At 43.0% G+C, this 16,877-nt stretch overlaps 1 protein-coding gene across 3 annotated transcripts in view; it reads left to right on the top strand.

Annotated features, from left to right (window-relative positions):
• yki (Transcriptional coactivator yki) overlaps positions 1-15,128 on the top strand; it is a 47,803-nt gene extending 32,675 nt beyond the window's left edge. For all 3 annotated transcript variants that reach the window (XM_086977661.1, XM_022787974.2, XM_022787976.2), the window contains 5 exons: positions 1,001-1,140; positions 4,950-5,288; positions 9,709-9,890; positions 10,201-10,435; positions 10,676-15,128. In XM_086977661.1, the coding sequence (XP_086833787.1) occupies positions 1,001-1,140; positions 4,950-5,288; positions 9,709-9,890; positions 10,201-10,435; positions 10,676-10,863 (1,084 nt within the window). In that variant the 3' untranslated portion in view covers positions 10,864-15,128. The remainder of the gene's footprint in view (positions 1-1,000; positions 1,141-4,949; positions 5,289-9,708; positions 9,891-10,200; positions 10,436-10,675) is intronic.
• The last annotated feature ends 1,749 nt before the right edge of the window (positions 15,129-16,877 follow it).

Here is a 16,877-nt window from a genome sequence, read left to right as displayed (position 1 = left end):
CACGGCGGTAGGACTGGTAGACAAAGATTAATGGTACTTGGAAAACTTCAAGCGTCTCCTAATCCTAGGGAGCGTCTAAGTACCGTAAAAAATGCATTTTATCCTTTCGTCATTGTTGAATGGATGCTTTGATATCGCCGCCTCTAGCAGCAGTACGCTGTAGGCCTAACTACGATATTCTTGCTATATATATAGTGAGGCTCCTAAATCTGAGTAAACTAAAGTGTGTTGACGCGTTCCTTCTGACGCTAGAAGAAAGCCTATCCTTGTCAGAACAAAACAGGGAATTAGCAAACACAGCGCGTCATTGCTCTAATTTGAACTAACGTCAACTATAATCTAACCTCTTCACGCTAGGCGAAGTGTCGTCCACGTTATTACCAGACTTAGCGATTCATCAAAAGGGGCTTAAAAACCATTTCATACATATACACATGCTAGGCAATTTCGCGAGATTGCTATATATAATCATAATAATACAACCTGACCCGGTGGAAGAGCGGGTGGTTGGCATTGGGAGGGTCCAGCGTGTACTCGTTTAGCAGTCGACCGACTCAGCTGGTTACAAACAGCCAATGAATATAGAATTTTTCGATGATGGACACCGGCCAGTTAAGTTGATTCGCTGCAACCTAAACCACTGGAAAATTGTCCCCTGGGACGAACGAACAAGCATTAACTAGAGAAACAAATGGGTTGGATCAGTAAGCAATGATTACTTATGCGCTATGTCTATATTAGTAAAGTTGTATTCAAGTTGGAAAACATGAACCAGTTGAAACGCTATACCCTGCCTATTACTCAACAGACTTCGGAAGACACCAGTACTCTATCTTCTGCGAGCTTGGCGACTGCTGTTTTGCTGCCAGCCCAAAATCAAATGTATTTACATCGAAAGATTGACGGCCAGAGATAGGGCTAGCGAATAATAATGCTAAGAAGATAACTAGCAATTGTTTGCCTTTGTGGCTTGGTTCTGCGGTGTGACATGATATTTCAGGCAACAAAGTTATGATCTGGTTGACGAAGACCCACTCCCGCCGGGCTGGCAAATGATGCGCACCTCTATCGGACAACGTTACTACCTCAATCACGAAACCCACACAACGACCTGGGAGGATCCCCGGAAGAAGCTTAATGGTAAAGTACTTTGTCGACAAACCAAATGCGCAGGTCTGTTAAGATCACGATGACTCATGAGCGACAAAAAACACATACGTCTGTAATGGCTTCGAGTTTACTGAACTGTGCAAATGACAGAAAATACCGGCTGGAAGCGACTCTTGCATCAAATCCTATACGATTTGGTAATGTGTCCGCGTTACACTGGCGTTCCGCTCCCGTTTTAGTGTTTAGTGGAACGGCATTTATTCGGCACTGTTCCCACACTTTTGCTCTTTTTTTTTTTATGTTCGGTAGGTATATCTGCGTGCTGTTTGGGGTAGACATCTTGTCTCGTAGACATGTCGAAGCAGAAAGGCCGGTGATTGCTACACTTCGTTCAAATGCTTAAACGGATGTTTAATAATAATGGAATTTTTTCATGGTCCTTTCTTGCGTGGTTCGTCAGGAAAAGCTCGGAGTTTTTCTATAATAGTACTGTGGAACGGCCTGTCTTCTGGTCATTAGCATTATTTGTTCATTTATTATTGCCATCATCGTTCCTTTTAATGTTCTAGTTTAAGTGATGCAACAACATCCATAAGGATATGCGACATTGTTCTAATATCTAGATGGCATGACCTACTTACTAAGTGTTTGGCCACATTGTCTGATTTGACCGGCGCCTGCGATCATTCTTTGCATCTAAGCAATGTTTACCTTTTGAATCCCCTATTCGTATCATTCACAATAAGGCGCCGACATAAATTACTGCGGGTCTTCTCTTGATTGATCAGCGTGGGCAAATTGTTCCATAAGACCATTCGAGCGACATTCCCTTTTATTTCCAACGAGTTGTATTGTTTTCTCGGCGTCGACCCCTTTCGTCATAAGGCTACTTAGATGTCCAATCGAACCAATGCGCTGGCCTTCCTCCCGCTGCCACTGCTGTCGCCTCCGTAGTCGTAGTATCGTAGTAAATGAAGTTGCTCAATGAACAGCTTACGTATTTCGCTCATTCATGCAGTCTATAACAACTTTGTGCGTAGGTGTAATTGCGGCCGCGTACGGTCTCCCCGCTTCTTGGCGCACTGCTTGGCTGCTTGGTAGCCGTCGACTTGTCATACACGCCAATACAGACGCACGCTCGTACATACACGCTGTCACACATTCATCGATCGGAGTCGCCCTAGCGGATGTATAGACTCACACTCAATCATTGTAATTAGCTAGCGGCGGTACGATAGTCGCAATGGGGGTGCAAAGAGTCGATATCGGTGATGTGGCGCTGGTTGACCCAACTGAAATCTTAATTCTCTAACCCTTCTTTTGCCATCGCTCATTGCCTCTGCCGCTGCAGCAGTCAAGAATGAGTGATGGCATTAGTAATAGCTAAGGCATTAGCTCAAACACCGACCGCTGCGCGAGCCCCAGCCACAGGTCGTATTTACGTGTTTCGAAACTTCAGCATCATCAGCCTTGTTCCCAAACGAAACGCGTGCTTTCGCGCTCTTGGATGGCGACCAGCTTGCGTAGCGCCATTACCTTTATATTGTGATGGTGGCTATGCCGCAGCTATTGCTGCTGCCTCATGTGCGCCTTTGACCCAGTTGCCTTGGTCCACGATGCCCAGTAACCGGCAACTAGTTCCGTTCTGCACCTTCGTACACCGTTTGTGACCACCTACGTATCCAAGCTTTGGCTGTTCCCTCAGTCCTCTCTTTACTTCCGTCCTCTATTCTTTACTGTTCCGGCGGCATCCGCCAGTCCGTCCCGCAATGAGCAGGATGACTCACATGCAATAACGTGAATAGCACCGATGTTGGCTGAAAGATGTTTTACAGTCAAGCAGTCGCTACTATTACTAGCAAAAGTAAAGGTAGATTGAAGGCTGAAAGAGGAATACCGGAGGAGGAACCTAAGTAAGTTGTAAACGATTGACGACTTGCCAATCTTGTGCCAATGTGTGCTTTGTTTCTCTCTCTCTCTCTCTCTCTCTCTCTCTCTCTCTTGCACCCACAGACACACACACACACGTAGGCACTCACACATGGACACACGCACAGACACACAGACACAGACACACACACACACACACACACACACACCACGCACGCACCACACACACACACACACACACACACACACACACACACACACACACACACACACACACACACACACACACACACACACACACACACACACACACACACACACACACACACACACACACACACACACACACACACACACACACACACACACACACACACACACACACACACACACACACACACACACACACACACACACACACACACTCACTCACTCACTCACTCACTCTCCCTTTTTCTTGACGATGCTTCGCTGCCTTAGAGTCAGAAAGGCGGGCATGGCGGGACGAGCGCCTGTTGTCACGGCGGCAATTCAAGTTTTTTTTCCAAATCCTCTTGTTTGTTGTGGGAAGCGAAATCGGCCACTCAGGCAGACAACTGCATCGCTGTTCATATTCAGTTTGATTAACGCTAACGATTTGCGATGGTAAGACAAATACTGAGAGGCGGTAGGCAATCATATCGTACCACCAATGACAAAGTCCTAGCATTTTGAATTGTCGAACGTGTCCGTTACCCTGCGATAGACAAGGACAGTGAGATAAAACATTAAAACTGGATTTTTCTCTAGAACTTATAATTAGGCAGAAACGTATAATTATTACAGGCTGGATAGCTGGCTCGTTGTTTAGTAAGTGTAGTAATTTTGACGAAATTCATCCAATAGGTGTTTAGAGCTCAACATGATAAGCTGATTTGGTCAAATCACCTTAAGTAGTAATGTTATTTCCTTGCAATCGACATACATCAGCGTGTTTTGTCTTGGAATAATGTTTGCGAAAGAGCGATAAGAGGAACGTGCAGCTTCAGTCAATATGCGTCTTTTTCAATTTGAATTGTTCTTTGTACAGTCGATCGTTTGTCCTATTCGATAATGCTGAAGAGACGGCCATTAGATCAGAGGTAGGTCCAAAATAATACCAAACTACGTATATTAAAGATTTTACATACATATAACGCCAGTGAGGTCCGCTATCCTAACTTTATTCATAGCAATTATTCGTTTCATTGAGTTTTTGTTCTGCATATGCCCTATCTCTGCAATGGCGGCATGTATATTTCCTTTATCATAGTACATTTTGACATAGTCTTGTTTTTTAAATACTTCCATGAAATGAAATTGAGCAGAGTTATGCCCCATGATTTGGGAAACCAATTTACATCACCTTTTGAGGATCAGCCTCTAGCCAAAATGACCATTCAATGATGCGCTTCCGCTATTAGTTATATGGAGGAATGGGCCAGTTTGTTGAAGCCCGATGTTTTACAGACTTTTTTCAAGTACTTGCGGCAAAAAGGACCTAAGATCCTCGCTAGAGTTTCGTCGAAAACGAAGACCGCAGGATGCCGTACCAGGCAATAGCTTTTTGGCGTACGGCTCTTTTAGAAAGAAGAAAAACAAAGAGCAAGTACTTAAAAATTAGCTGAAGTGAACAACGGTTTTATAAAAAGCTGAGGAGTTGACTATTTTAATATATTTCTTAAATAAAATCTTAAATGTATAATATTTATAACAGAAAAAGATTGATGTAAATATATTCATCTGTTCCTTTGCTGGGGTCATTTTAAGGATACCCCACACCAGACAACCCTCTATGTAAAAATAATATTATCGTATTTTAATCATAACGGCTGGTCTTACCATAACTGTTTATCATATTGTATTATATATTTGTATTAACGTACTCATTTTGTGGTTTGCCCCCTTGACACACAATAAACGCGTTTCAGGCCAGGTGAGGGCAACACAGCGTGCCACTGCGCCGCCTCCGCCGCACACAACAAATCCATCGGTGATCAACGCCGAGACTCTAGGACCTTTACCCGCCGGCTGGGAACAGCGAACGACAAGCGACGGTGAGGTATACTTCCTCAACCACAATAACCGCACTACATCGTGGTTTGACCCGCGTATTCCTACCCACCTTCAGAAAGCTGAATATATGGCACGTCAGAATGCCACACAGGGGGCAGCATCGAGTAGCGGGGACGTACAAACTATGGAAGCCTCACAAAATCATACGGTTCCTGGCCTGCACAGTCCACTTGGCTCAAATCATAACCTGAAAGGTAACGTGATGTCCAGAGTATTGGCAGTCAGGCGTTAGAATTGATAAGATCATTCATTATTAATATTATGATGCAATGTATGTGAAGGAGGCATGAATTTCAATGAAAAGCAATACGACGCGTTCCTAGTGCTAAGTTAATATAGTAACTTCATCAAATTATTATCCAGTTGCTCTGTCCAACTAATCTTATCTTGTTATAATGTATCGAAACAAAAGTCATGATCCTTTTGCTGAACATGCCTAAGCGCCAAGTTACATATATATAACGGCTCTAAGCACAGGTTATAATATCCACCTCGCTACTCTATAGTTACGTAGGATCTAACGGTAACAGAATAATAATTTGAGGAACTATTTTACTAGCTTTTCTCCTTGGCTGTGTAGCATAGCACACTGAGAAAAGTCGGCAAGGTTTGTCAAACTCTGCATAGTCTTTGAGGGAACGTGAAAGCGCACCTCGTCTTTGAGACCGAGGTTTATCGTAGCTTTCGTTCAGATCTATGCAGTTTACTATAGGAAACTTACCCATGTCTTATAAACTCTTTACCAATGACGTATACCACCCAAGAACCTATGAACGAAGAAAAATCGAAGGTAGATCGATAGGATTCAATAAACGTTCAACATGTAAATACATCTGAGATTATATATAGGATATTTTATATGTGTAGTCAGTTAGCGTGTTGGCTAAGCCATTGGTTGAGTTGCATCGAGAATATGTTCCTTCAGAAGGCTTTCGTTGAGTCTTCACTCCTATTGGGTTCGTGGTCATTTGAGGCTCTGCCTTTGCGACTAGTCGATTGTCTTTGTTCGATAAAACTAGGTTATGTTAGCCCAGTGTTTAGCTTGGCCCACTCACCATGGCTGCTGTCTGACGCTATTGTTGTTGGCGGTAAGTAGCGATGCATTTCGACGCTGCAGGAGTAACTACCGCTACAAATGCTATCGATGCAGCAACGATGTAAGCACGCATCGCCTGTACGGTTTTCGCCTCTTGCGAGCCTATAGCTAAGTAACCTCCAAAGATTAATGGCAGCAAACGCAGCGGCGTTCTGGTGCTTTCGTGCACAATACCACAGATCGGAGCGGTTCTAGCAAATTCGGCTTTGGCTGACCGGTCTGTACTCAGCCGAATGTATAGATATGAATACGAAGATCTGTGTATCTCTAGATCTGAATGTGAGTGAATGTCTATGAACGTGTATGCTGGTCTACGTCGACGATGCGCCGTCACGAGCTTCTATCAATGGCCATCGCGCATTGTTTACTTGTAGTAAAAGCTTATGTTTGGAAACTTTATACTCATCAAGGGGTGCACCGAAGTTCACATATAGCTGCCTAACCATACGGTCGTTCATTTGCCAACTTACTAGCTTGCCTTGGCGCCGGTGCTGGCTTGATCGTGGTCCGATAAATCAACAACTCGCGCGGCACCGCTTTGTTCCCCGGCGACCCATCGAGTTGACTGATGCATCTGATTAATAGTCAAGCAGGTCGGCGAGGGAAGGTTTAGAATTCCTGGTATTGCGCAGCTGTGACAATTTTTGCACGTTAGAATTGAAGTAGCAGCAAAAGGATGTTAAAGCAAAAGAAGTATACTCGAACCGCCACACAGAACCGAGTCTGCGTCCACGATCCATATGATAGCATAGGATCACCGCTCTGTTTTTGCTCGATGCAATAGACATCTGAGAGGATCGAAACGTTGAAGGCAGAGACGACCAAAGAGCCTTTCAATGTGGCTAGATCTGTGTCTTTATGTTAGACAACTAGAACGTTGTGCTAGCGGACGGTAGCTTGTTATTCTTAAAGCTCTCAACGTTAGAATTCAGCACTAAGCAAAATTCTAGTCTACTGAACAATCAGGCTTCGATTGTCGAGCTCTCATCACCAATGAACAATCTTTTCAGCGGTGAACATCTTTCCGTTGAACAGTCGTATTTTCTGCGTTTTCTTCTCTTCGGCTTCTTTCGTATCTCGTTCCGAAAACAGAGCGGTCGGTTACTATCATGCCGTCTTCCACGATGTAACCTCCATTGTATCGCATATAACAGTATCATCCTCAAAGGCTAGTCACCGGGAGATAAGCATCTAAAATGCTGTTGATGAAGGGGCTAGTTTTTTCGCTTCTTCGATTAACTTTCGTCCTTCACCTAGCCACCTCTAGCCTCCTAGCAAATCCATGATTCCTTCTGTTCCCCGTTTTCTTATGTACGGCTCCAACCAGCGCAAGACTGCTGGACGTTGCTATTTTCGTTTATATTAGGCTGCGCGCCGTTTCTGTTTGTTGTAAACACATTACTACATACGTATTTGCTTATGTGCACCAGAGGGTGTCGATCTGCGTAATGTTTCGTATGTGCCAGTCAACCCTGGTACAGGGACTCAAGTCTGTGTACTTCGTCGCCCATGCCAGCAGCTTCTGTCGTAGCGATGGTACGACGCCTCAGCTTTTTCAAACGGAACGTGCATACGTATACGTCAACGCCAACATTGGAATCGGCGTCGTCGGCGGTTGCGTACATCGTCCAAAACCGTGTCCATTGTCCTCTAAGTCTTACTTCTACTTTATGCCTAAGGCACTTACGGAAGCGGCTGCTGCAACAGCATTAGCGATTGGCTTTTGGTATTGACTCTTCGTTCATCAGCCATCAGAATAGATGAATATTATTACAACAAAGCTGAACCGATTGCCAAGCCATCACAGAAAAGTCCCGAAGCTCATTGGTCTGGTCGGTCGCGTCGCACAGCGAATACGGTTTGCTACTGTATTTTTTCTATCGCGATGCTTTTATTGCTGACAGCATCTTCCTTCTGTTCTTCTCTCTCCTCTTGGTTCTACAATACCGTATGACCACATCATGTGTTTCCCTCGTCACTGACCGAGACAAAATGTAACGTAGCGGTTGTCAGGTGATCGGCGTCGGCCGATGTCAGCCGACGTTGATGTTCTGTTCCTTTCTGTAGCCTCCAGCGGCCCATCCCAAGAAGATGTTTCCTGCCGATCCAGATTTGGTCACAGACGCATCGTAGCTATCGCAACGCACTGGCTAGAGCCAAGCATCTTCACCACCGAGAGAAACCGCTTTCTGGCGTAGTGGAGTTTCCTGAAGCGAAAAGAACTAGAAAGGAATGAAGAAATACCACGATAATGAAGATGATGGTGAAGATACACAGCTTGGGTAAAGCTGTATGGTGGTAAAGGGAGAAAAGGGACAAAATAAACGTCTTGTCAGCTCAATAGCCAACGACAAATACAGAAAGTAACGGCGAGTTACTGTTCCTTAATGAAAATTATGCAAAAGAAGAATTGTCCAATGAGAATTTCTGTATAGAGACGTTCAGCGGTGCAGGAACGCAGGACTTATTGATGGAAAAGCAACAAAGAAAGCAACAAAGCAAAAGAGAAGCGTATATGAACAGTCTCGCTAGTGTAGATGTTTCGGAGTGCCGAAAAAATGTTTCTGGCCTAGCCTCTTAGCAGGACAACTATATACATAAGAGTCTTATCTGATGTAGGATTAACCGTCTCTTAGAAGTACATTGTGCTCGCAATGCGCCCCGATCACAGGGCTGTACCCCATAGCCGCAGCACTTAGGGGAATACTGTGCTGCGATACGAGTGGTTCTGGAATCAGAATCCCGTAAAATCAGGCAACTATAGCGTTATAGCATGAGCGTTGATAAATTTAGGATTAAGCGATAGATAGTAAATTATGGCTATCGTACCGATAGATGAGACAAAAAGGCGTCTGCTTAGCATATTGTGTACTAGATCTATGAACACAGGCTGTCTGTACAAAGCGTGATACGCTATCTTATCACCAGCTAGTCGTCGCCAAAGATTTCAATCGTTTTCGGATGCGTAATGAACGAAAGATGTACAATGATAGTTGATGTTATGGCTTTCCTTTTAATAACCGTTGACTCATGGCGACGGTCCGTGCTGCTAGCAGTCGTGATTTGTACTATACGCTAATATGCTGCGGCGCAAAAACGTGAGTATAATAATAATAGCTTAATGTAGGAATCGAAATGCTCTGAGCTGCCGAGCCGACGTCCATCCTGTGCCAGTGATCACCGGATTGAACAGTTACAAAGTCAATGCTACAAGTGGTATATAACGCTGTTACCGTCGTCAAAATGGCGATCTCCTTTAATTAGCCTTTTCCACAACCAGCGCAGCCTCGTCTTTTGTAGGGGCTAGGTAGCAATTATACGGAAGTTCACATATATATATATGTGTGTGTATATATATATCTGTTACTATGGGATTATTGCCTGAACCTTGAATCACTGAGCATAATTTTACTTGTATGATACGTATGTAATAAGGCACCGCATGCCTGGTGAGTAACTGAGTCATCATTATCGCTAGCGTAATAACTGGCTTTACTTTTGTTTATGCCGATGAGCAGACGCCGGTTCAACAGATAGCATCAACGCGGTATGTGCAGCTACCTCGTCACTCTCGCTTCAACAGCAGCAGATACAGCAACTGCAGATGCAAAGAATTCAACAACTGGAACTTGAGAGAGAACGGATGAAATTACGTCAGCAAGAGATCCTCCGTCAACCCGCGTTCGGCCTGTCAACTAATGTGAGTTCCTTCATGGGAAATTTCTATCAGTGCCTTTTTATCAGTGAATGAATAAATAATTGTGACAGTCGACATTTATTTAAATATATTGAGAGAAAAAATACCTGACCTAACGGACAGTTCCCTTATTTAATTTCCATTATATAGCATGTAGCGCTTCTAAAGAACACAAGCAAACAGCAATCAAACATTTGCCTATAAATCTTAATTAACACCCTTCGTACTATGAACATTACTATGCCGTAGATGACACATACACACAGGTCCACTGGTTATCCTAACTGCTGTGATAACGGTCTTAAATTTTCAGGAACCCAACAACAATACGGTTGTCGTAAACCCGAACCAATTGGGCGTGAATAGCAGCCTAACAGATGCTTTCCTAGGTGGCCCACATTCGCGGCAGGAGTCTGCAGATTCTGGCCTGGGTCTAGGACCTAACTTCTCGCTGCCGCCTGAGGAGTTTCTGAATTCAATCGACAGCACAACCGGAACTAGTAGTCTCACTAGCACAAATAATAACAACACGCCGAACAGCATCGCCGGTACGCTTCGGGGATAAAGCGGAATTATCTTTTCCATGCTCTGTTTATATTTGCATGTGTGAAGCCATGATAGTACTCGTCTGCCATACAATGAAACCATTTGCATCTGTGTAAGAAGCAGACGAAGTTTATTTGATTGTATCACTGTTGGAGCTCCTTATTGTGTCTATCTCATATCAAGTTACGATTCTTAATGAAAATTCGTTGCTTTTACCTTTTCCTATTATCATTCTACTATAGGTATGGACGATTCTTCGTTGGACGCGATGGGTGGCGGAGTTGGAGTAGGTGGAGGAGGCGCTGTCGGGGGACCCGAGCAGATGGACTCCGACGACCTTGTACCATCGCTCAACGAGATGCCTGACCTCTTGCCGGACATGGAGGCTCTTCTGAGCGATAACAAGGACTCAGTTCTAACTTGGCTCTAAGGATCCACCAACGATAGAAACGTACATTAAGAAATATGCCCCTTCCAGCTACGTCATCTGTATTTGTATGTGTGTATGCGCGCGCGTGTGTTTGTGTGTGTGTGTGTGTGTGTGTGTGTGAGAGAGAGAGAGAGAGAAAGGGGGAGAGAGAGGGTTGAACCAAGTTCGAATTTACAGCCGTCGACCAACCGACTGCTGTGTACTACAACATAGATGGCATCACAACTTTGAAAGCCGTCGTTCTACGAAGGAAACAGTACAATCGATCCATGACTTCCATAATTGCGTTTACACAATAATCATAATGGAACAACGTCAACATACTGAGTGGATGAAGAGCCGCTGCAGCTAGAAGTTCTCTAGAAGGCTCTCTAAGCACTTGAGGAAGCATTAACTTATGACGGAGACGAAACTTCGGTGGCAGCTCGACAAGCTAATAATTCTATAAAAACCTAGACAATACGAGTATCGAAAGGGCAAACGGATTAGTATTGTGACTATTAATGGAAACATGTGCGAGCGAATGAAAGCGGAAGCAAAAGAGGAACACAGAGATAATGCGAAGGTACCGGAACGGGGGCGAGAGTGCAAAATAGAACGAACGAGGGATAAATGCTTCAAACAAAAGTGGGAAGTGAGGAGACATACAGTGATACATGAAGAATATGAAACAAGGAACAACGTGCGAAAAAGATCAGCAGGAAAAGAAACCTGTCTACCTGAACTGTGGCATAGAAGCGGAAAAATAGGACGAGGACGACAAAATCATGCATTCAATTAACAACCATTAATTACTATAATAATAATTATTATTATAGACTACTATCATAATCATCATTCTCCCATAGGCCCCTTCCCCTTTTTACCTCTAAGTATATTGTCAGCCTGTCCGTGTCACACATGACCTAAAGCTCACAGACAGAACAGCATTAACAAGTACAACGCATCGTATGACCAATATTGCACCATAATCATTGTTATGACAGTAGCATAGAAAAAGCTGCAGAAAAAGGGCAACAACGAGGGCATGTATCATAGCTATGCGCCCTATAAGTAAGCGCCCAGAATAGTATATGAAGCGAAAAATAAGCGGACCGAATTACATTCGTATTAATCATCGATTGATGGCTCTCTGAGCAATCGGGAAAAGAATCTGGAGAGGAGTGTGAGGCCATGACGGTAATGGAGGGCGCTGGACGTCGAGAATAGTGCGTGGGGTGTCCCGGGAGTAAAACTCTTGCAGAAAACATGCTTAAGATATCTGGCATTGAGGAGGTTGCAAAGTTAGTCTAGCGGGCAAACTTTTCCAAGAGTTGGCTGATTACAGTGGCGACATCTAACGTGGATACTGCACAAACACGAAGTACAAAAAAATTAAATGGCGAGGTTTTTTGAGGCCGTTTCTGCAAATAATTGTTGACTGGATTGTTTGGACAGGTTGTTTGTTACATTCACGTCGATTGAAGGCTGTCGCTTTAAAGGACCAGGAAATTATTGGGGCGTGCAGATAGAAATTAGGTTTGTGTCTGTGGCCTACTTTGGTTGGGGTGCTATAAACCTGATATTGAAGCACTAGGTGCCTTCGTCAGATGCATTACACTTTGCTCGTACCCACAATCCTTCTATTGACAAAACTAATAGTAGCAGTCAGCACCAAGAGAAGAGCTAAGTTTCTTGACGTGACGATTCTTGCAAAGAACAAAAACTTGGGAGGGAAAAGTTATAACAATTTTGATTAGTGACTGTGCTGACTGTGACAATAATAATATAACTGATAATAATCGTTTAGCTGTTTTTACTATATTACATAATTGTTATTGACATTTCTAGAAGAAAAAAAGAGATCGTTTTTGGGGCGAATGAGTCGTTAGTATTATAGAGCAAGTGTTCGATGTATGGAGAGAGGGGGGGATACGCCCTTCTCTTCGAATAAAAACGTCCCAGACGGCACCTTCGTATCCCTTTCTGGCTCAACGATTCACAACTGCGAGTTCGAGATTCCTTCAAGTTAACAGAAAAAAAGCCAGGTTTGCCACCACCGAAAACACTGACCACTTTCCTGTTCCAAACTGAGCGCCCTCCAGGCCCCTAAAGCCGCTAAACCTACTAAGCACAGCCGATTTATCATGGCCTTGCCATAAGTACGCTACAATATATCCCTTTGCCGTTCATAACGGATTTTATTTCTCGAAAAATCCGATGAAGGATGGAACGAAGCGAATGGTGTACTTCTACTCTTTCTTTCATTTTTTGTTCGTGTTTACAAATAAAGTAGATGTGTGTGAAGAAGCGTGATCGCATATAAGTGCGTATAAGTCAACAATATAGGTTCTACCCACCAGAAGACAGACACTCATCGCAGTGTTCCGAGAAAATGAGACGGAAAAGATCAACCAAATCAATATGTTAAATACGTTTTGAATATATCGACTATATGGGTGACGTTGAACAGACATCTGTTGGGACAATCGGCCATAAGGAGTAATGCGAGATTGACTAGTGGGCGGTTGATCTACTAGAATCTGTTTAAATCATCAACAATTATAAGTTTTTTTTACATCATAATATGGATGAGTATGATTACTACTATTAAGGTAGCCTCGGTTGAGTATTTTTCGAGAGTACTTACACTTACTCTTACTATAATTACAAGAATGAATTATGTAAAGCGCCAGAAAATTAGCTGTTGGAGGCCCTCGACTGCAGAATCTGTTGGGAAGATTTGTGAATAGTTAGACCTTTTCGAGTACATCCTGTCGTGAATACATGTTAGGCATATAATAGCTTGGCTTGTTCAAAAGACAATCCACTGGGTTATTCGTTTTGAATTTCTCTAAGATTGTTTTACATGGGGCCGCCTAAGGGGCATAATTTCATGACGGACACTTGTTAACATTAACACATGTCATACCATTAACATGTATGCTGAAATGCCTCTCAGCCCCGGAGTCTCCAGGCGGCACCATTAACTATCACAGCTCCAAATCAAGCAGGTTGAACAAATGCATTGATCCCTTAAAAGACAGATACAGTAATCAGGTGGAACACACAAACAGGACAAAATAGAGAGTAACTCGGATGGCTAAAGAAGTCCAGCGTATGGGCCTGTAGCTATAATCGGAACTCTCTTTGCAAAAGTTTCACATGCAATCGTGCTAGTTGACCGTAAATGGATGTTACATTATTCCTATTATTACTATTCTTTATTAGTGATTTACGTAAACACGTATAAACATCTTGACCGAAATAGCAAGAATGATGAATCAGTGAACGGTCACTTGATGCTATATGCTAAAAACAAACACGAAATGATATAATGAGGAATGCCTGACGCCGACGCTTGAACGCATACATACACCATATTGTCGGGTGCAAACAGATCCTCGCTAGATAGTCTTATCAATACAAGCTATACCGTCATAAGATAGGAGCCATCGACGACAAGGCCGTTCCGTGAAACCAGTTATATGGTAATTCATCGTTAACAGATGCGTTTGGCTACACGGTATCGTACATAAATATCGTGAACACACACAGATACCGACACAGAAACAGACGCGTAAAAAATGGAGAATGTGGTTCAGAGTGCAGAATGCCAGCTGGGCTAAGCACAGTTAGACCGTTAGCGGGGGCGCTTTGTGCCAAGATGGCTACCCTGAGGTCGCTACTAGTTATGTTAGTGGTGCGATCTGTACACGGTAGCGTAGTGCCAAATCGAAGGTCTGCGCCGACGGCTTGCAACTAGGCAGCGATCGATAGGACAGAGAAAAAAAGAAAAGGGGCAAAACGAAATAGTGTGTGTAAGTTATATAACGGCGGCGACAATATCTTCGTGCCTTAGCCATCGTCAGCGCCAGCACTAATTGATGCGATGGTGATGATGATCATGACGAAACTGGTATGATGATACATAGACATACATGCGCATATATATATATATATACAATATGTTTGCTCGATCTGGCAGTTCGTGGCTTCAATCTGTCGAGTGATGAAGAGCTAAGGAAGGAATGTAACAACTTAGTTTCTCACCGCCATTTTCCGTCTTGACAAATGACGGCGGAGATAACTAGAACTGCGAGGCAAGTTAGGAAGTCCGTCTTCTTCATTCGAATGGCTTGAACATTCGAGCCGTAGGAAGGCGAATCATAGAAGCAGTCACACATATGGACACAATTGTTGCATGTTGACTGGGAGCCGCAGTATCCTTAATCATAATGATCAAAATAAACTTATATTATTGTACTTAAATTAGTCTGGACAAAGACAGTCGTCTTTATTAGATACGCACATTATTATAGAAATTAGATCGTGGTCTGGGTAAACGTAGCGAAATAGGTTAGCTAAGCTTAATTTGCCATGCGTTAGAAGAGCTAGTTGAAAGTACGAAGAACTCATATAATAAAGTCTCGAGTATTCGAAACATAATAACTGTATCATTAGTTCCATTAAGTTCACGGGACCATAAATGATTGAAAAAGGTGAATCTAAGTTGTAGTTAGTTACCCAATGAAAAACGGAAAATATTTTTAACGGAAACTTACCCAGCTCTTCATTAAAGCACGATTTTAACATCAAATTTGCTTTAGTCACTAATCAGTATGGAGTCATTGCCTTGCATATTTTTTGTATCAGTTGATCGCCATGTAGCAGACCAGCTAGAAATCTATTGCTACTTAGAAAAACAAATTCATTCAGAAAGGTTATGGAGTTGGTTAAATTAGCCAATAGCTTGAATGGCCTTCTGCTGCCTGCCATTCGAATATTAAAGATATATTAAGAAGAAAAAACATCTAATTATGATGATGACTTAGACTATAGATTTGTAGTTTTTTATTGTCAAATAGATCTTGTTGTATGCGCTCAGTTTCTAGTTTTTTTTTTTCAAAGTTAAACTATTCAAAAAAGAATAACAAAAACAACGCAGGATAAAGAGGCTTTTCAAGCAAACATACGCTTTTAATATACGTCGACTCCTGTTGCTGTCGTAATTACCTATCCAACGAAGCTTAGCTTTGTAATGTTAGCAATAGGGCTCTGCCTCTGCGGCATCGTGGACCGCCGAGCTACTTGTAAACGGTACTGTCTCGGCATTCTGTAACAGAGGCTGTAATTAAGCCATTGTAGCAACTTTTGATGGGACTTTAACAATACTGCAACGCGCGAGACTCCGTATTTACGTTCGTGTCGTCAGCACGTCGGTAGCGGTAGCATTGTCTGGCATACCACGTACTATCGTCACTACGCCTTGATATGAAATCTCTTTTACGGGGGCATTGTGTTCACTCAAGCCCGTGGCCCCAGCTTAAACGACCAGAGCAGTAAATACCAGAACTGTCACGGTTACAAGCTAAGTCATTGTTAGGTATTACTTTTAGAGTCCGTTTGAATCGCAGGGACACACACAACAGACATAAAACACTATATTAGGACAGACAGAGATATATCCTTTGGACTCGGGCTTGTAGCCGCGCGAACACGTTGGTCCAGCAGACTGAATCTGTCTAAGGTTGAGAACCAATGAGCTGCCCTGATTTCCAGAAAGAAGTCGACCCAAGGCTCTCTAGGGAAAGCAAAAGCTCTCGGAATCCAAACTACATTGTTTAGCAAAAATAAATATAGAACGGGTAAACATTTTGTTATTGTTGTCTGGCTAACAACGGGACAAGTTACTGAATATTGAAAATTAACTTTAAAGTAAAGAAAATTAATTGCCCCAGACTACTAAAAACCGTAGCAAAATAGCCTCGCATCTATGATGAACATCGTACTGCTTCAACGATATGTATCAATCAAATATACAATGTATATCTTTTGTATTTGTATATCCGATTGATATATCGATGGTCGATACATCGATCACTGTGGAGGCTGGTATAAGAGCGACTTGACTAACCAATTATATTATCACGCCTCATTCATGAAACTAATCTTCGACAGGATAACTATTCTTTGTATATTCCCATTGTCTTTTGCTTGCCGTTTCTTGGTTGGATTGAAGTAGGGCTTCACGG

Source organism: Varroa destructor, unplaced genomic scaffold, assembly GCF_002443255.2.
Source record: "Varroa destructor unplaced genomic scaffold, Vdes_3.0 BEIS01000001.1, whole genome shotgun sequence".
In the NCBI taxonomy this organism is placed as follows: domain Eukaryota; kingdom Metazoa; phylum Arthropoda; class Arachnida; order Mesostigmata; family Varroidae; genus Varroa; species Varroa destructor.
The sequence above is the reverse complement of the archived record's forward strand: the minus strand, read 5'-3'. Positions and strand labels throughout refer to the sequence as shown.